General features: G+C 43.6%; 1 protein-coding gene across 5 annotated transcripts in view; it reads left to right on the top strand.

Annotated features, from left to right (window-relative positions):
* The window catches only part of STAB1 (stabilin 1), a 225585-nt gene that overhangs the window by 14034 nt on the left and 190668 nt on the right, over positions 1–20883 (top strand). For 4 of the 5 annotated variants that reach the window (XM_059716085.1, XM_059716087.1, XM_059716084.1 and 1 more), the window contains 10 exons: positions 622–752; positions 2305–2390; positions 3876–3945; positions 5391–5486; positions 7406–7522; positions 9756–9952; positions 10132–10262; positions 14607–14734; positions 15752–15843; positions 18346–18468. In XM_059716085.1, coding sequence (XP_059572068.1) covers positions 622–752; positions 2305–2390; positions 3876–3945; positions 5391–5486; positions 7406–7522; positions 9756–9952; positions 10132–10262; positions 14607–14734; positions 15752–15843; positions 18346–18468 — 1171 coding nt within the window. The remainder of the gene's footprint in view (positions 1–621; positions 753–2304; positions 2391–3875; positions 3946–5390; positions 5487–7405; positions 7523–9755; positions 9953–10131; positions 10263–14606; positions 14735–15751; positions 15844–18345; positions 18469–20883) is intronic. The other variant, XM_059716088.1, reaches the window with a different exon arrangement.

Below are 20883 nucleotides of genomic sequence, written 5' to 3'. Positions count from 1 at the left end.
AGTAGTATTGCAGGGCAGGAAGTGTGACGCCACACTACTGCACAGTAGCCATGAGCTACCATGCAGTCAGCATCATGAAAAAGCTATTCTTTGGTGCAACTACTTTGCAGTCACTTAGTACTTGTTTATATAGGGCAGGGGTGTGCAGGCAGCAGATTGTGACTCTGCCCAAGCTCCGAACCATGCTGTCACTGCTGCAAAATCCTAGTCCCAGCCCCTGAGCAGCTCCCCACCCAGCCATGTGCCCTGCCAGCTCTGCTGGGACTGATCTTCCTGGAAACCCTGTCCCTGTGCTGTCACAGCCCCGCTGCTCTTGGCATCTCCATGGAAACCACCCGCAGTGACATGGGAAGGGGCTGCTGGGAAATGGAGTGTGACTGCCAGCAGGATTCACCATTTTGCCCACCCTGGAGCTAATGGGTATAGCAAGTTGTGTGTCCATTCTTTAGAAGAGTATATTGCACTCCTTATATTACTGTGTTAGGCTTCTCACACAGTTTACTTGGTGCTGATCAGAAACCAGCTTTGATACCCCCTCACTTTGATCTAATCAGTCTATTTCATCTGATCCATATAGAATAGGTTGGTTTCCACACTGTTTATTATAATAATTAATCTTAGATTTTTCTATTTAAGATACACAGTAAAGCTGGGAGAAGACACCCTTTCTCTACCTGGGTGCAGTCATATGTGTAAGAAGGAAATCGAGGACAAAAAATGTTGCCCAGGGTTCTGGGGTACTGAGTGCTATGGTATGTTCTTCCATTCTATACCTGTCCTTCCCACCATTGCTAAGATAAGGTACTTTAAAATGCTGCCATAGAGCTATCAGTCTGGCCAGTTTCTTCCAGAGGTGTGCTTCATTTTGATGATTCTTGTTTATGCTTCCCAGGCACACATTAAATCTCAAGATCTCCAGTGTCTATCTAGGAAGACATGAAATTCTTGGGGAAATAACTTCTCCCTTTCATGTTATTTGAATCCTTATGAGGTTTGACTCCTAGCACAACTCTGTTGTGTGAAAGTTACTCTTGTTAAAAAGAATATTTTGAAAAAATAAGTGGTTGTTTTTTTAGGTTTCCAAAGAAAGAGAGAGATAGTTCTTTCCAGGGCTTCAGTCCCTACCTCCACGTGTACTCTAAAATTGGCAGCTTTTCTGCCACTTCTAGTCTGCTTATTTTCACTTTTGGCTGCAATCTAAATATTTAATTGAATTTCAAACTAAACTATATAAATTTGGGAATGTTTGCTTCACTTCCTGATATTGTTACTGTAATATTTGTTGATTCGGATAAAGTCAAGAAGCTGAACCATTAAGCCACAAAATAAAATTTTGATACTTTTGCCAGTCCACTTGAAAACTGAAAAAACCCTTCACTTGTTTGTGGGGAGGAGAAGCATGGAAGAGAGCTTTCTAGCATACTTTGAGGCCTGGGTTATGTGAATAATTATCAGGGACAAAATGACAGGCATAACATTTTCAAGACAGGGGACCCACCCTGAGACACTGAGGGTATGTCTACGCGTGATGCTAAGCTGCTGTAGCAACGTGCTATGATGATGTGGCACCCATCGGTGTCTAAGTGTGACCAGCAGCTACTTCACCATAGCGGCGTGCTCCCTGAAGTAGCTGCTAAAAACAACTGTGTGCCGCATGTACAGTGCAGTATGGGTGGTTACTTTTGCTGTTACATTCAGCAGTACATGCCTTGCAGTAAAAATGTCACCATAGGGCAACATGTAGACACACCCTGAGAGCTTGTTTTTCAAGGTGCTGTTGACATGCAGTTTTTTTTAAGTCAGGAGGGTGCTGCAGGTCCTCTGACAAATATATCTTCCACTATCTCAAACACCCCAAATGAGTGACTTCTGAATATCTGTCTGAAAACTCCAAAGATTTTTCTTGGTATTAACAGGGTCATAAATAAAGGCCAGATCCTGCAAAGAGTTTGAATGCCCTCAGTCCCCATTGAGCTAAGTTAATTACAACTATGTAGAACGTATTTGTTTATTTATTTTTACCATGAGCTATTTGGGTTGATTTTTTTATATATTATAATACAAAACTTGAGGCCATTGACAGAGTACTTCTTTGTTTATACACAATGCCAAATCCAACATTGGTGGAGCTCCCTGACTGGGCCTGTATAGGTTTTTTTTAGATAAGAAGGCAGAGATGTCATTGTTTCTAAGTCCTTTGTTTGCAGTAACAAGGATGAACATGGGGGTAGAGGATGGATAAAGGACAAAGGTGAGGGACAAGTACTGATTTTCTTAATCCAAGCCTGTCCTTTTGTTTGCTAGAATGCCCCGGTGGGTCTGAAAATCCTTGCAGTGGCCATGGGACCTGTTTGAATGGTATAACACAGAATGGAACCTGCATCTGTGAGGTCAGTATATGATGTATCATGAAGGTAACATAATTTCACATAATGGGTGTGTATAGATCCAGTCCAGGTGCTAGCAGCAAAGGAGCTAACCCTCAGGCTAGACAGTGCTTTATTATGATGCTTTAATATGAATGTAAGAATTTGCAAGGTAGGAGGGCAGAGCCAGCTATAAAGGACTAATTAATCCTCCTGTACACTGCATCCAAGGCACATACTGCTGAAAAGTGAGTTGAATTGGGAGGGCACATTGAGAAGCAAGGCTGGGAGGGATCTTGTCAACGGAAGTAAGCTTTATCTTGCTTTGGATGAATGAAGCATTAGAAGGTTGATCTTTACCTGCAAGGGTCTTGTGCTAGTTTATTTTGAGGCCACAGAGAATGTGTTTATGTATTGTGGCTGTTCTGTTAGGGCTACCAAGTGTTTTTGGAAATGAAGTACAATGGATCAAGAGGAGTGTACCCTTCATAGTATGCTTTAGGGATCAGGATTGATTGGTTGCTCCATCCATCTTGATTGGTTATGGCATTCAAGGAGCAAAGTACCCTTTTTCTTCCTCAGACTTTCCATCTATCCCAGACCAATTCACCCTGATGCCGGCATGCTGTCCCTCGTATGTATCCTCCACAACTCAAAAGGTGCAAAAGCCTTGATCTGATATAGCAGGGGCTGCTTATCATTTCAGGCCAGCACTATCCTTTACTACAAGCTTTGTAGGAACAAGTTATAAGACTGTAAATTGTCATATAGCAGCTCTCCTCAGAGAAGGGACAAATAAACACACAACATCAGAGCCATGTGAAGTGTTTGCTTCTGCTTCAGAAATTAAACCTGCAGTTGCTTAGCTATCTCTACCCATACCTTATGTAACCAACCGGCTCCCAAAACATAAGCAGTCTAATATATTAATAAAAGAATTCATGCATGCACAATGAGGATCATAGAGTTTGCTCACCCTTTACTTAGTGTTTAAGCCTATAACCTAGATAAAAGATGACAACAAATTGCAACTCTTCCTTTTCCAAGGATCTGAAGAATACCAGACAAAAACTCAAACTGGGTTTATTTTTACCAGTACAGCTAAGACTAAAAAAGTATTGGACCAAACTTTATTTAAGGTCTGATCCAAAAACCCAGTTGAGTCAATAGAGTTAACCCATTGGCTTTAACAAACTTTGAAGCAGGCCTTCAAGACAGAAATTAAGCTTCTAGTCATGATAAGACATTTTGTTCAGGATTTGCCACAATTGTTCTGCTGTGTGCTCATTAGTGCAATCATGCATGGTTTTTATCTGTAAAATAAATTGTTCTCTCCATCACACGGGCAAATCATAGGGCACTTGAAAGATCAGTTTTTAAGTTGTGTCATTTAAATTGAAAACAAATAATAAAGAGGAGGTGAAGAGAAAAATCAATTATTAGTTAGCAGCTTGAACTGAGTGATGATGTAAGAAAATAACATTTGACTAATTGTTTTGGTCCATTTAGGAAAGATATAGTGGCTCTGCCTGTCAAAATTGTCGGGATGAGACTCTGTTTGGCCCTGGCTGTCAATCAGGTAGGGATGATGAACAATCTGACTAACCTGCAAAGAAAAATCATGATGTAGAGCAAAGTGAATGCAGTGGAGGGGTTAGTATGTAAAGCCTGATCAAGTGTGGAAGCAGGTACTGCCACCAGATAGTGAGTGTGTCTACACGTGCATTAGATCCAGGAGCAATTTACTAATGAGTAAACTACTTGTGACTAAATGCTCCCGGGCAGGCATCTACATGTGCAGGGAAGTGGGAACAGATTTGCTGCTAATGAAAGCAAACTGAAGGGGGACAGGGTCCCCAATCTGCACCAGCAGGGAGCTCCTAATGCCAGCCCTGTGGTCACAGGGCCAGTGCAGGGCCAGAGCTAGGAGATCCTTATCTCCCAGCTCCAGCTTCATGACTGCAGGACTGGTGATAGGGTGGCTATAGGAGTTCATTATCTCCCAGTGCCAGCTCCATGCACTGGCCTGCAGAGCAAGTCCTGGGAGATAAGGATCTCCCAACCTCCACTCCCTGATTGTGATCTCAGACCAGGGGGCTTGGAGCTCCCCGCTGCCAGGGCAGGGAGATATAGTCCCCACTCAGGCCCCAGTTGCAGCGCCCACCCCAACAGCAGGCAGCTCCTGAGGGCAGGGAGCAATCTCCTCCCCCCTGGTGACTAGCTGACCGGGAGCAAACGTACTCCCAATCAGGCTTCTACATGAGTGCTACTGCATAGTAACTCATTGCAAGGAAATTTGCTACTTGCATTTGGAGGTAGCAAATTTACTTGTGATTAGCAAAGTTTGCTGCACAGTAAATGTGTGCACATGTAGACACACACACTTGCTGCGCAGTAAACTATGCTACTATGCTACTGCACAGTAAAGCATCGTGTAGATGCACCCACTTACAACTGCCTCTAACTTTTTTCAAACCTCTTTCTTTATGGACCATTAGGATGGTTTGGTACATTTGCCAACTACTGAGACTTTAAGCCAATCACATCTGAAATCTGGGTATTGTATTAAATTACCTAAATCCCACATGTGGGCACAGTGGCTTTATAAATGCTGCTTTTGCTCACCTACTTCCAACCTCTGAAAAGGTGGCTTTGTGCATCTGTGAAGATGCATACATATGAAAGTCAGGCCTGTAGGATCAGTGAATTTAATTGTGCTGAACATAGGTTCAGCAATATGACATGCAGTTACATGCCTAATGTTCCCATATTGAACAAACAAAAAATCATTACAGTCTTTTGCTTAGTAATAAACAGTTTTTCCCAACTGTGATCTCAAAGAAAGCAATTTTTAAATCCTATAATCCCATCATTCAATGCCCTTTATATCTATATTTCAGAACTTTTGGAGGTTTTGGAAAAAGGGAATTATATTCCTGCTGTTATATTTAGCAGATACATCTCAAGAGCCCAGCCTGTTCCAAGCAACTCCTAATGCTATTCTTATGTGGGTTTCTCTTGCAGTGTGTGACTGTCAGCATGGTGTCTGCAACCATGGTATCACTGGTAATGGAAGCTGTACCTGCTATGGAGGATACACTGGTCCCAAGTGTGATCAAGGTATATGTTGACAGTTATGATCCATTTATGAAAAAAACTTGATATTTATAGCTCAAAAGGAAGAGGGGATGAAATACTCTGGAAATCTACAAAAAGGATAGTTTTGTGACATAGTAATTGGACTAGGACATGGGAGACCTAGGATTCATTCCCCCACTCTACAACAGGTTTCTTCTGTGGTCCTGTGTAAGTCACACAAACTTTCTGTGCCTCATTTCCCCCCTCTGTAAATTGGCTCAATACTATATTTACTTGAATCGAAGATGAGGTTCCCTCGCAATCAGCATGGGGAGAAAAAACCCTCATCTTAGATTTTATAGATTCATAGATTCATAGATGTTAGGGTCGGAAGGGACCTCAATAGATCATCGAGTCCGACCCCCTGTGTAGGCAGGAAAGAGTGCTGGGTCTAGATGACCCCAGCTAGATGCTTATCTAACCTCCTCTTGAAGACCCCCAGGATAGGGGAGAACACCACCTCCCTTGGGAGCCCGTTCCAGACCTTGGCCACTCGAACTGTGAAGAAGTTCTTCCTAGTGTCTAGTCTAAATCTGCTCTCTGCTAGCTTGTGGCCATTGTTTCTTGTAACCCCTGGGGGCGCCTTGGTGAATAAATACTCACCAATTCCCTTCTGTGCCCCTGTGATGAACTTATAGGCAGCCACAAGGTCGCCTCTCAACCTTCTCTTGCGGAGGCTGAAAAGGTCCAGTTTCTCTAGTCCCTCCTCGTAGGGCTTGGTCTGCAGGCCCTTAACCATACGAGTGGCCCTTCTCTGGACCCTCTCCAGGTTATCCACATCCCTCTTGAATTGCGGCACCCAGAATTGCACACAGTACTCCAACTGCGGTCTGACCAGCCCTTGATAGAGGGGAAGTATCACCTCCTTGGATCTATTCGTCATACATCTGCTGATGCATGATAAAGTGCCATTGGCTTTTCTGATGGCTTCGTCACACTGCCGGCTCATGTTCATCTTGAAGTCCACTAGGACTCCAAGATTCCTTTCCACTTCCGTGCCACCCAGCAGGTCATTCCCTAGGCTGTAGGTGTGCTGGACATTTTTCCTCCCTAGGTGCAGCACTTTGCATTTCTCCTTGTTGAATTGCATTCTGTTGTTTTCTGCCCACTTGTCCAACCTGTCCAGGTCTGCTTGCAGCTGTTCCCTGCCCTCCGGCGTGTCCACCTCTCCCCATAGCTTTGTGTCATATGCAAACTTGAACAGAGTACATTTGACTCCCTCGTCCAAGTCTCTGATGAAGACATTAAAGAGTATCGGTCCAAGGACCGAGCCCTGCGGGACCCCACTGCCCACACCCTTCCAGGTCGAAGCCGACCCATCCACCACGACTCTCTGGGTGCGACCCTCCAGCCAATTCACCACCCACCAGACTGTGTAGTCATCCAAGTCACAGCCTCTTAACTTGTTCACCAGTATGGGGTGGGATACCGTATCGAAGGCCTTCCTGAAGTCTAAGTATACAACATCCACCCCTCCTCCTGTGTCCAGGCGTCTCATAACCTGGTCATAAAAAGAGACTAGATTGGTCAGGCACAATCTGCCTGCCACGAACCTGTGCTGGTTTCCCCTCAGCATAATTTGTCCTGCTGGGCTCTCGCATATGTGAGCCACCTTCATCTTAGATTTGAGTAAACACGATGCTTTCTTGTTTTTTGTGTAAGTTGTTTGGCTTGTCTATTTAGGCTTTACATTCTTTGGTGTAAGGAATGTTTCTTGCTATCCATGTTTGATATCCTTTTTGGCTAGTAGACTGGGCCCCAATCTCACTTTGGGACCTTTGGATATAATAACGATGATGAAACAATATAAATATACTTTTGACATTTTCATGTAGCAAGTTATATTTTCTTAAGGCATCTAGCATACCTGAGTGAGACCTACCTTTGGTTTGTGATTTCAGAACTACCCCTTTGCAGAGAATTGACGTGTGAACCCAAAACCCAGTGTGTGGTAAAGGCTGGAGTAGCAAGATGTGACTGCATTCCAGGGTATAGTAAGGTTGGGAGCGTGTGCCAAGGTAAAAACCCCATCATAGTCAGAGATTCAGAAAAATCCCATGTGCCTAGATTCATGTGGCAAAGAGATAACAATGATGCACCAAATAGTGCTGCACCCCTGTTCCTCCACATGCTATAAGTCCTTTGCTTGGGCAGAACTGTGTGAAGGGGTGCCCTGAAGTGAATGAGAGTGCTCAGGGAATTCAGAGAAATAACCTCAGCACTTGGCCCCTGCTACCAAGAGTTTATTGTGATTACTTCTTGCACTGGTGTGGTGTGGGAGTGTAATGCTGAGACAGGATTGTTAAAGGTTAGTCAGTTCCATATAAATAATCATATAATGCAGAGATGATTGATTAAAGTTTTACCTCATTATGGCCTCTCAGTTTATGGTAACCTGGAACATAAAAGTACCTGCCTCTTAGGGTCCATACTAGACCAGTGTGTCAAAATGATGCTTGGCTGTTGTGTTTGGAGAGGTGCTAGTTTCAGATGATGGGATTTTAACAGCAAAATTGGAATTTTAACAGCAACTATTTTCCACCACATTAGTGTTACATTTCAGAAATGGATAGCAGCTGATGAAGTAGATTGCTACCTATGAAAGATCATGCTTCTCTGAACTAGTTAGGGCAGGGGGGCACCTTAGGCTAAGTACAGACATTCAAAAAGCCCCTGGCAGAAGTGCTCTATTGCACTTTACTTAAAGTGCTTTCAGTTAGAGCAGGAATGAACCAAAGAGACATTTGCCATTCAGTGGGGAGAGCTAAGTGTCTGTCTACTCTGGCCAAGACCAGCAGATGGAGAGTGCTCCTACATGCCTCCCAGGAGGCTTACTGTTTGGGATCTCAGGGGGGGCTGGGCCATGTCTGCATGGCAGCAGGCTCCGTTTCCCTTCCCTTGCCCCAGCTGCTTGACAAATGTAGCCAGGAGCTGCAGTGCAAGGCTGCCTGGCTGGCTTTTCACCATACCAAGAAAAGGGGCTGGGAGGGAAAGGGAGCCCCCTTGCCACACCCTGCTCCCAGACCCCAGCCAGAAAGCTGTGGGGAGGCCCCTCACAGCAGGAGGGGCTCCCTTCCCCACCAACCTCAGTTCCAAACTTGGTGAAAAGCTGCCTGAGCAGCCCCTGGCTGCAGCTGTCAAGAGGCTAGTGTGGGGGGAAAGGAAGTCCCCCTTCTTGGGGGGCAGACCCCCCACAGCTTGCTGGCTAGGGTTTGGGGAGGGCAGGCCAGGTCTGTGTGGTAGGACTGGAGGGCTCTCTTCCCTCAACAATGGCAAGCTGCCTGGCCAGCTTTTCACTGTGCTAGGAACTAGGGCCAGGGGGAAAGGGAGCCCCCCTGCTATGAGGGCTTCCCTCCCACAGCTTTCTGGCTGGCCTCTCAGGAGAGGGCCAGGCCAGGTCCATGAGCCTGAGGAGCTCCTTCTCTCTCCCACCCCCTGTTTATGGCTTAGTAGCTTCTGGCTGCAGCAGTCAAAAGGTAGGGAGAGGAAGGGGGCAACACTTCTACTAACCAGCTTTAGTTCAAGTGCCTCTGCCACTGTTTTGAAGCTTGGGGACTCTAATATACAAGATGCTGCGGAGCTTTAATTAGAGTGGCTCTCGGAGCCACTCTAATTAAAGTGCCCCCCCTCCTGCCCCTGGAGCATTTGTAAAAGTGCAATTAGAGTGGGATCCGCTATTTTTAAAGTGGTTTAAGTGCCATGAACATCTTTTCTGTTACGGCTTTAAAACACTTCCTGCACACTTAACACGTTTTAAGTGTAACATCTGTACCTAGTCTCAGAGATTACCTTCTACCATAAATGGATAGTGTGATTTCTCTTACTCAAACTAAATTTAAATTTTATTAATTGCATTTTCTAATAATGAAAAGTACTACCATAGTAATTTATGTTTATATCTCAAGGGGGATGATTTCCAATATCAAGTTTCAAGTGACCCTAAGTAGATAATGAAACAAAAATTTAGTTTCAGATCCTCCTCAAAAAGAAGTGGAAGTTCAGAAGTAGATCCAAGTTTCTTTCTGGTCCTTCTCTTTTTAATTTTTATACTTTTAATATGAAATAACTGCAAGTCTCATTTATTCAAATCCATCTTCAAAAATAATCTCTGTTGTTTGAAATTAGTATATTTTTTTCTTTATACTTGAATAAATTTTGCATCCTCCATCCATTTTGGATAAATCAATTTCTACTGTATGACTTTATATGTTGGTCTGAAATCTGTGCCCTCTCTCTTCCTTTCACGTACAGTTCAGGATCCTTGTGCTTCATCACCATGTTCCTCATTAGCTGACTGTAAGGTTCTTGGACCCTTAAAGTATGAGTGCACCTGCAAAGATGGTTATCAAGGAGATGGGGAAATATGTCAACCAATAAATCCCTGCATTCAGAATAACGGAGGCTGCCCTGAAAAATCTACACTCTGTATTTATAAAGGTCCAGGGAGGGTAAGATGAAGAATCGTGTGATGCACTTGTATATGCCAGTGGAAATCAGGAAAATAATTTTATAAATTGCATTGACCAAAGGTGTTATGCTTGAAAAATCCAAGTTAGACTAATCTGTACTTGGATAAAAGTCGTTATATCAATGCAAGATTATAACCATCTGACTTTTCTTTCCTTAGTCATCTTGCATGTGTAAACCTGGAATGAGCAGCCTAACTCCTTCAGCAGGCTGCTCATTTATTAGTGAGTGTCAGCGGTTTTACTGTGACATGACTTCACAATGCAAAATCAGTCCAAATGGGAGTCCTAGGTGAGTTGATCTAACAATCTCTGTTAAAATGCATCATTCTGTAGATCAAATGCTGTTTTGTTTTAATGAGCAGAATAATACTGAGAAATCAGAGATGGATAGGAGTATTGGTCTAAATCAAGGTTTGAGAAAAGCAAAAATAAGAACCTACTGAAACCAGTCAGAGATGTATGCAAGTCATTGCAAGCAACAACCTGGTACATAAGCTTCGTGCAGAAGTTAAAAAAAAAATTTTTAAATGGCACTTTACACTCAGTGCACTCCTGCGCCAAGCCCAGCACATGCACAGAAGAGGTATTGCATTAGTTAGACCCGGCTCTCCCAATATCTGTATAGATTAAGTGCTTTAGTGGGGCTTTTTTGACACTTTTATTGACTCAACTTTAGGAAAAAAGTGCTAAAAAGCCCTGCTGAAGCGCCTAATCTATACAGACACTGTGGAGATGGATCAAACTACAGTGCTGCTGCTCGGATCAAACTACAGTGCTGCTGCTTCTGGTAAAACTTGGGTTTGGGGTTTTTTTAATGTCTGCAAGTAGCCATAGGTCATGAAAGGGATTTGAAACCAGGTTATGCAACACTCCAGCCCAGTCCTCTATCACTTAACAAAAGCAGTATCTTCATTATCAGTAGCACTAGTAGGCTGTTACCCTGTAGTGGTCCAGACATTAAATGGGGACACCATACACACATAAGGAGTCTCAAGCAGACCCTGCAATTTGTATTTGAGGAAAGAATCTTCAGCTCTCTTCACAGGAGGAGAACAAATGAGGATTTCATTATCCTGCTTTCAGCACAGTGGACATACATTCTAAAGTTGGCCTTTAAATGATTGCTAGAGAAGAAATAAGTACTCTCAATATAGTACTCTTCTGAGCAACCACTTAGGACTCATTCACCCCTCATTTCAGGTAGAGCTGTGCTAGAGAAGGGGCAGATTTCCTGGGCCACAATGTCTGACCTAATGGTCTCCTGGGCACTGGAGAAGGCACAGCCAGTGGCAACACATAGGGAATACACAGGGGTGCATGTGCATCCCCTGAGAGCACTGGTGCACTCCCTCACAACCATCATTCCCCCACTTAGGCGGCAGGCAGGGGGAGCAGGTGGGAGCGCTGGTGCCCCATCTGAGCGGGCCGGCCGGGGAGTGGTGGTGTCAGCCAGGTGTGTCCCTGGCCCTTCCAGGCAGTGTTCACTCTTAGAGTCAGCTTAGAAGGAACGCTGCTTCCAGGTCGGTGTGCATTGGTGTGATCAGCTGCAGGGGACCACCCCCCGCCTGGTCACTGACTGGCTGCCTGAAGTGCCCCCCCCCCCACCCCCCCCCGACTCAGAAGGCACCAGTCTTCCATGGGCACAGCAAAGGAAAATACTTGTGCAAAACATCATAGTGTGCAGTAATGTGATATATTCTCTGTAAGAAGTAGTCATGGCTTTTTTGAGGGTCAAGAAAGGGAAGATATGGTTCCATTTCTGATATCACTAGCACTTTTGGCAACATTAAGAGACTCCTCCTGCTTGTGTTATGTAGGCCACAACAGAGAAATTATGGCTAGATATAATTATGGTAGATATACTTGGTGAAAGAGGCTCTCCTTGCTCACTTGGCTGCTCTAGAACATATTATAGGATCAAAGAAAATTAGGGTTGGAAGGGGCCTAAGGAAGTCATCTAGTCCAACCCCCTACTCAAAACAGGACCATCCCCAACTAGATCATCCCAGGCAAGGCTTTGATTACCTGGGTCTGAAAAGCCTCTAAGGATGGAGATTCTACAACCTCTTTTCATAGCCTCTTCCAGGGCTTTACTACCCTCCTAGTGAGAAAGGATTTCCTAATATCTAACCTAAATTTATATTGCTACAACTTGCGACTTGCTCCTTGTTCTGTTATCTGCCACTACTGAATACAGTCTAGTTCCATTCTCTTTGTAACCATCTGCAGGTAGCTGAAGGCTGTTATTAAACACCCCTCCACCCCCCAGTCTTCTCCTCTCCAGACTAAATAAGTCTACTTCCCTCAGCCTCTCCTTGTAAGTCATGTGTCCCAGTACTCTAATAATTTTTGATGCCCTCTGCTGGATTCTCTCCAATTTGTCCATATCCTTTCTGTAGTGGAAAGACTAAAACACAGTACTCCAGATGATGCTGAGTGCAGCCCCAGCCCAACCCCCACTCCAGGAAGAGCTCAGCACCACCCCGACCTCAGCCCACACGGTAGCCCGCCCTCGCCCCATGTGCAGATCCAGGGCACACACCCCTCTCCCCATGCCCTCCTGGGCTGCAGCAGCAGTGGGAGCCACCCCGCACCCCAAGGTGAGCCGTTCACGGCTCCATCCTGCGCCCTGCCCCAGCTGTGCAGCACCTGCCCCAGCTCCAGCCCCACTCCCTCACCACAGGGGCCTCTATCTGCCCCCCCTTGCCCCTTCCCTCACAACAGACTTACCAGCCGGACTATGATATATACATTTAATTCATATATTTATAATTCATTTCATGTTAATTAGTGTAACCTGACTTATATCACATAATTGGTAACATTAAAAACAAGAAAAAAATATAAAGGGGTACATAAGCTTGAAACTTTGACAGAGAAGGGGCACACTTGTTAAAAAGTTGAAAACCCCTATCTTAATACATTAAACCATGCTCTTTTTGAATTGCTAGAGCTGGAATTCCTCTTTGGGATGAGTCAAAGTTAAAGGGTATGGGACATATCATTAGTTTCTTAGAGTGGTACTCAATATTGGGTTGCAATATAACCTCAAGTGTTTAGATACTTTAATAATTACTACTGAATTATTATTTAGATAGATATATTGTTCTTCATGCAGGTACTTGTATGCTCTCCTGCAGGCAGAGAATTCCATATGTTATCCTCTAAGACATTATTCTCCCTGCTTCAGTTTAGGCTCAATTTTTTTCTCTTTAATTTCCACATGTGACAATTTGTTCCATTTTTCTCTCAAGATTAGATTAGCGTAAATGAATTGTACTTGGAAACTGAAGCAAATGCAGAATAAAGCTAGTTGTTTATTACCCAGATTTTCAGCTTCCACTTTATGACAGGTATAAAAATACTTGAGCCCCCTCTACATGGGCACTGACACTGTCCCTACAGTTAGTGTGACTGCACTGGTGTAAGAGAACAAGATGTCTTAGTATAGTCAAACCGTTTCTAGGAGCACCTTATGCCAGAGTTCTGTAACTTGCCCCAGCTGCCTATAAATTTTGGGGTGGCATAGGGTAAATACTAGCATAGTTGTGATCAGCATGTGACTTGGAGGCCCCTTAATGTAAAAGATGGTACAGTAGAACTTGAATTCTTTACTGGAGTAGTTTCTCTACCTGGCTGCAAAGATGAGGGTTTGCAAACTAACTGGCATATGTAGCTACAGCAAATAGCTGCACAGGACCACTGAGGTGCTCCAGTTGTTTGCTGCAGTTTTTATTTCAAAGTGTGATACTTTTCCAGTCACCTGTACAGGATCATTGCTGTGCTTCAGCTGACTGGAGAAGCAGTAGCCTTTGAAGTAAAAGCTGTAGCAACCTGCTGTTCCATTCATTCTTAATTAGATCGCCCACCTCAAAGTAAACCATCTGTTTACACAAAAATCTGGGTTCTACTGTACCACCAGAGCTTATCTTTTGGAGGGGATGGACTTATTTTGACTGGTCACTTCAGTCCTTCAGATCCACGTTACTCTATTTCTCTCCATAATGGCCATGCCTACAAGAGACGTTTACTGTACAGTTGACCAATTAGCTCTGCAGTAAACATCTCAGCATCTACACATGCGGCCCTATTAGGCTGCAGGAAACTAACACTCTGCACTAATAAACTCTTCTGTAAATACAAATACTATCCTGCTATGGTGCTTTTTCATGCACAGCAGTGCATGTGTAGATGCTGACCCGGCTGGCTGGGGCATGAGGGTGCTTCAGTATGGAGGCTGCCTGCTGGCTAGCCTTGCACTGAAGCCCCCAGTCAGCCTCTCCACAGCACATTGAGCAGGGTTGGAGCAGCCGTGGGCTGGCAGGTTGAACCCCTGGACTCCTTGCAACCAAGGCTTCTCTGACCCACCTCAACATGCTGTGGTCCCAGGTACACATGTAAACATGGCGCCCAGGAGCAATCAACTCTGGTGTGATATGTGTTGGAGTTTATTGTTTCATATTAATATGCACATGTAGCTTCACCCAATATGTATGTATTTGTGCTGCTTAGACTACACCAGTTTAATTCGATCAAAATATCTAGACTGAATGCATGGGTCACATCCAGATTATAATACATGGTGTTAAAACTGTTCTGTAACAATTGTTTTCACTCTTATCCTGATGCTTAGCTGTGTCTGCAAGGAAGGGGAGATTGGAGATGGGAGAAGCTGCTACAAAAGTCTCATGAGTGAAATCTCTCAGCTGAATACTCGAGGAAGGTTTCTCAGGAAGTTAAACAGTGCAAACAAAATGTTTGGTAACTGTCTTCTGATTTTGTTTGGGGTATGGAGATTAGATGGGAGTAGGCATGCCAGTGGATACTTTAAATAATATATTTACCTCAGATTTTTTTCACAGTGTATGAAAAAATATTGCAGCCTTGAGCAAGCTAACCTGATATTTAACAAAAGAACAGTGAAGTTTATTATGCAAGAGTTATTAGTGTCCATCAAAGGTGACAGTCCTGGTGACTGACATCCTCTCTCCACACAAGACGCTTAGGCTTAACTATAAGCTTCAATCTTCTCACCAACAACTCATCAACATGCCTTAACTTTAAGGGACTGCTTTGTGGATATTTCAGTCATGATGACTCTTTTGTACATTCCCAGCAATCCTACAAATAATGAGGGAGGTTTTAGTGCTATAAATACATCTACCCACAAGGACTGAACAGAGATCCATCTTTTTTTTTTATGTGACCAACAGCCAACATACTAGCTCAGCCTGGATATTTTACTATGAGCTTAATATGCTTCTATGAGCAATAATTTATGTATCCAAGGTGTTGGTCACTTAGATCCTGCTTCAAAGCCCATGGCTATCCATGGAAAAGCTCCCATTGACTCTGGTAGTCTTTGTTTCCATTGGACCTTTAAAGAGTTACTTCAGTAAAATCTGACTATATTATTTATCTGTACTAACTATAACATTTTTGTGCAGAGATGACAGTTTGTGTGTGCGCAAATTCAGGTTTACAGCTGAAATTGTTCTGTAAGCTTAGGCCTCCATCCAAAGGTTGTAAACATCAAAAGGAAGCCTGCAGCAGTCTTAGGATAAAACCCTAAAAATACTACCATTCATTATCAAGTAATATCTGTGATATTCCTATGACCTTTCTGATCCATCCAGTCCACATAAATATGCTTTAGCTATTCACTCCAGGATGGAGACTCTAGGGTGAATTATATCCACTAACAAGAGGAATAATTAACATGTTCACTTAAGTTATTGTTTATTTCATATAACTGGTTTTACTTTTATTTTTTAACAGCTTCAGGTTGTTCATTGATATTGACAAAATATGGACCTTTCACAGTCTTTGTGCCAACTCTTCATCCATTTAATGATAAATTTGACTTCAATGTAAGTTTTGCCACATTTTGGTAACCTTGATTCTTAGAATTTCTTCTTATTTTTGAGGGCTATATCCTTCAAAAAGTAACTGATTTTTCAGAAAGAAACTTTAGAAAACAAAACATTTAGAAATGATTGTACTTATATACAGTACAGTCATGTCATATGCGCATTTAACTTGTGCGAATTCAACTATACGCAGGGTGGGGGGGGCAAGGCTTGAATTTGCGGTGGCTGCAGGAGGTTTTAGCAGCATGGTGGTGGCCTGGCGGCACGCAGCCATCCCCTCCCCCCCTCCCAACCCAGTGCTGCGCCGCTGCCACCGGCCACACAGCTCCAAGCACGGCTCCACGGCGGTGGCGGGAGGTTTTGAAGGCAGAGGCGATTTTCGCCTTATATGGTGACCTCAGAACCTAACTCCTGCATAAGACACGACATGCCTGTACCATTTAATGTCTGGTTGAGATTAATTTTAATAGAAGATGCTAAATCCTCAGCATTGCTTTAAAATTGTAGTCTCTCACTCTTCTGTTTCCCTTTATTTATAGAGACTTTGTAATATTCTTGTATATGATTTTGAATGTTAGCTCTGGCTGGTTATACTTTAGTGGGTGAGTCTATATGTGCATTAAGGTGCTTTTCCTAATGTGCATTAAATGTAGTACCTCCAATGTGAGGTGTGAAGAAATGCACATTAGGCTGCCTTGATGTACATTACCAAATGTGCATGGTTTTTAAGTTACACTTAGTGCATGGTAGCCTATTTTACTGTGCTTTAGCATAATCATACATTTTTTGCATGGCACTTTAATGTACAGTAAAATAGGCTACTGTGCATTAAAGCACATGTGTAAACACACCCAGTAAACCCTAATCCACTCCTTCTAAGACTGATACTTCTCAGTAGTTTCTAGGGCTTTTACTCTTTAAGGATGGAATTTTCAAAAAGCACTAAGGAGTGATGTACTGCTACTCCCCATTCAGACTTTTTCTGTCTTATTCTAAACCACTTTTAAAAATATGAATAAACCCTAACTATTGACATTAACTATTGTTTAGAGACAGTGAAGATTTAAGAATCCTAACCCAAATCTTAATTTTATAAATACTTAATTTAATAAGCATTAATTTAATAATTGTATTCAATAAGCAATATTTGCATTCAATAAGCAATACTTTAATAATAATTAATAATAATTAATTCAATTATGGATTGTCTGATTTCTGGAATGAATAATTAATTCAATTATGGATTGGCTGATTGGCTGATGTCTGGACCAAGATTTCACATCTTGCGTGCATTTCTTAGTATTTATAAGTATTTAATGATGGGGAATCTGAGGTGGTAAGTTGCTCAAAGGAAATTTGCGTCAGAGACAGGATGGGAGCTCAGGAGTCATGTGTTCTCAGTTTTGGGTTCTATGGGGACCAAGCAAAACTTCCCAATATCACCATTTAAATATTTTTAATAAATTGTATTAATTTGTAGCAATTTTCACAAAAAGCAACCAAGCTAACCATAAAAAAATAAAAGCTTATAAACCATATCCTAAGAGTGGAAAACTCTGCTAAACATGTTCAGACAGGAGCTACTTAATAGAGATTATTTGCCTTGTATTTAAATTGGAGACCAAGTCCTTTTCTTGCGTGTGTTACGTTTCAGGGCTGGTTTCCTCTGATTACTTGTAAATGAAGAGGAAGTGCCTTTAAAAGTACTTCAAAGCTGACTTCTGAGACTGTGATAATATAATTCCTACAAACATAGCTGAACACAACTGTATGATTTATTTAACTCTCCCCGCCCCTCCCCCCCCCCAAAAAAAAACCACACACAAAAAAACAAAGGGCATTTTTACATGTGCTCCAAGGGGGTACTTTAATTAGAGTGGCTCCAAGAGCCACTGTAATTAGAATGCCCACAGTCTTGTGTATCAGCATTCCTGCACTTCAAAATGGTGGTGGAGGCACTTTAATTAAAACTCATTTGATGATCTTTAGTTAAAGCACTACTGCTATCATTTTGAAGTGCAGGGATGCTGATACATGAGACATGGAGGCTGGCTGGAGTGCATTAATTAGCCTGTTCCAGCAGACTCGATTAATCAAATGTGCTCTATTTTCAGCTAAGCCATCCTTGCTATGTGTGTAGGTATATTTGTTTCACACATGTGTGTAAAATTTTTGTCTGAAGTAGTAGGCTCAGTGCAAGAGCCACATGGTAACATCCCTTGGGCTGCATTATATAGGAGATCCATCTAAGATGACCATTATACTATTAAAATGGTAATTTCTGACTTAAAAAAAATGGTGACAGTACTCTCCTGGGCACTATCAAAGATTTCCAATTCCATACAACAGAAAAAAAAGCCATAGTTTTTTTTTATCAGAAATGATCAAGCTCACATGTAAAGTATTTATTTCTGTGTGTTAGATGGGAGTCATTTAATTGAAATTCTTTAAAACATTTTTATAAAACTTATCATTTCTTTCTTCCTTTTTAATGTCATGAAGGATACCATTGCAGAAAATTTATGCAAAATGCACATAATTCCTGGTCAGCATTTGTTGGAAGACATGATCAAAACCAAAACAATGTGGACATTGTCTGGGCATCAGCTGACATTTAATGACCCGGTAAAGACTTTATAGTATTATACTACATACTGGATTGCTGCTTCACATGGTACTAGACCAAGTGCTAAAGCTGTACTGCTGACATACCTTTATACCAGGAAACCTCTTCTCTTGAATCAACGAAGTCAGGCCTGTCCAACTTCAGCAGGCCCAGGGGCCATATGCAACACCAGTGTGCAACCCCTTATCTGCACACTACATGTGTCACATGCTGCCCCGCCATGTGGGTTCCATGGGGTACCTCCCATGCCCCTCTTCCCCCCTGTCCCAGCAGCACTGGCAGTGTATGACCCCCTAGCCCCTGGCAGCACCAGCAGCATGCAGGTCTCCACAGCCCCCCTGTCCCCCAGACAGTTCCAGCAGCACATGGCCCACTCCCCCCAGGCTGTGGCATGTGCTATATGACCCCCCAGGCCCTCCCCTGCTGTGTAGTAGTGGGAAAGGCAGGTACTGGGGAATGTGGGCTGTGGCTCGCAAGTTGAACAGCATTGTTCAGATTTATAACAAGTAACTATATATTTCCATATTATAATAATTAAATCATAGATGTAGAAAATTTGCAAACTCATCTAGCCTGTTTACTTGTCAATGAAAAATTGATCATTCCCTGCTTGCAATTTGTTCTGCTGTACTATATCCATCTAACTTTTCAAATAATGGCATTTTGCAAGACCAATATTCAAAATAAATTCTCCTTTTCTTAGAACACTCTACTTTGTCCCTTTTGTGTCTAGATTAATTCAACACACTTTTACTGCTTTCTTGTCTCTTAAACATTCCAGCCTTATATATGAAGATCATATTTTGTCAATTGTGGCAAAGTGGGAATTCACCAACCAGCTACAGTGCTGGTCTCCCACCTGCCTGGGCACGCCACCTGCCTTCTCACCTGCCATGACTTGTTGTTAAATAATTATGGTCTTACTTAGGCAGGAGGGTGCCCTTTGAATGCCCTGTTCTCTTGGGCCTTTGTATGCAGCTCCAACCACCCCTATACTGCATCCCAAGCCTCACAGATAACATACTATTCAATTACTGGCTCAAGGCCGGGCCCAACTAGACACACCGTTGTGTCTCTCTCTCACTGCCATGTTACAGGCCCCATTCATACCACCCCTCTCTCACCAGGGCCTCTTACAGTCCACCGGCTCTCACCTGGTCTCTTGCATACCGCCCCCTTGAGCCACACTCCCTCCCTACTTTGTGACATCCTTGGACTTAGCTTTCCTTTCTTCAGTCAGCCCAGGTGCAGTCTCTCAGGCATCTCCCGTTACCCCACTGTGTGTTGACTAAGCGATTGCTCAACTGTGGGCCTACTTTAGCCATGGCCCCACACCAGAACGTAGTGCCCCTTCCTCAGGCCCCTAATCATGCCCCTCATTCTCAGGGCCTCTCCTCGGCCTCCAGACCACCTTTGGCCTCAGGCACCCAAAGGCTTACCTGGACCTTGCTGACCCTGCTCTTGGGGCTTCACCTCACTTGCCCCTCTTGCTCTCGGGGCCCCATCCCCCACTGTCTGGGCCTTACACCCCAAGAGGCTCAGGTGCTGGGGTTAAGGTGCCCCTCCCCACCTTTCACCAGGGAGGTAACTGGCCTGGCATTTCCTGGGGGCTCCCACACCACTAGGAGCCCCACCAGGCTACCCTTCCCCAGCAGAGTGCAGTTTCAAGTCATGCCCAAGACCAAGAGGTGTCCTCCTTCCCCAATTTCCCTTGCTGTGGCACCCCGATCCAGCTCCAGCTCTTCCTCTGGCACTGGAAGGCTCAGCATGGGAAGTGAAATGGGGGTGGAGAAGACTGTCATGCTGGTGCTTGTGGTCATGGTGGTGGAGTTATGGCTGGTGCTCTTGGAGGGGATGTAGACTTAGGTACAGGCAGTGGCACTGGCACTGCTCCTCTCTCCTTGCTGCTTCTGTAAACCTCATCCCTGCTAGCTGGAGGAAAGAGGCTGTTTCTCAGTTTGTGGCAGGGGGCAGGGAGGGGACTTACACATCTCCCTCTACCCCCTCTTCTGCCCCTCCCTGAAGGCTTGCCATCTGCCTTTCCGCAACACTTCATGGTGTGTTCCATAGTGTCTTGTTTTTATAAAAATATATACATGTATCTACATTCCTATCTAAATAACCTCTCTCTCACCTTTGAGTTGTTGCAGGAGCAGCAGCTCCACCAAGAGATGTTTCTTCCTTGGTATCAGACAGCAACTGCACTCCTACCCGTTTTTTCCTTAGTTGTCCCACCAAAAAAAAAAATGTATCAGTTGTATCTTTCAAACTTTGGCCCCACATAGTGGGGGCTGTTAGTTAACTAGGGAGGCCTTAAGGCCCAAGATCTCTGGAAGATACAAATAGACAGACAGCAAACTGCTGCCTCCAGCTCTGCTGGCCTGAATCTTAAAACAGATGCTCAACAGAGCTGG

Source organism: Alligator mississippiensis, chromosome 12 (assembly GCF_030867095.1).
Source record: "Alligator mississippiensis isolate rAllMis1 chromosome 12, rAllMis1, whole genome shotgun sequence".
Lineage (NCBI taxonomy): Eukaryota > Metazoa > Chordata > Crocodylia > Alligatoridae > Alligator > Alligator mississippiensis.
Note: the sequence above shows the minus strand (reverse complement) of the source record. Positions and strands in the feature narration are given on the sequence as shown.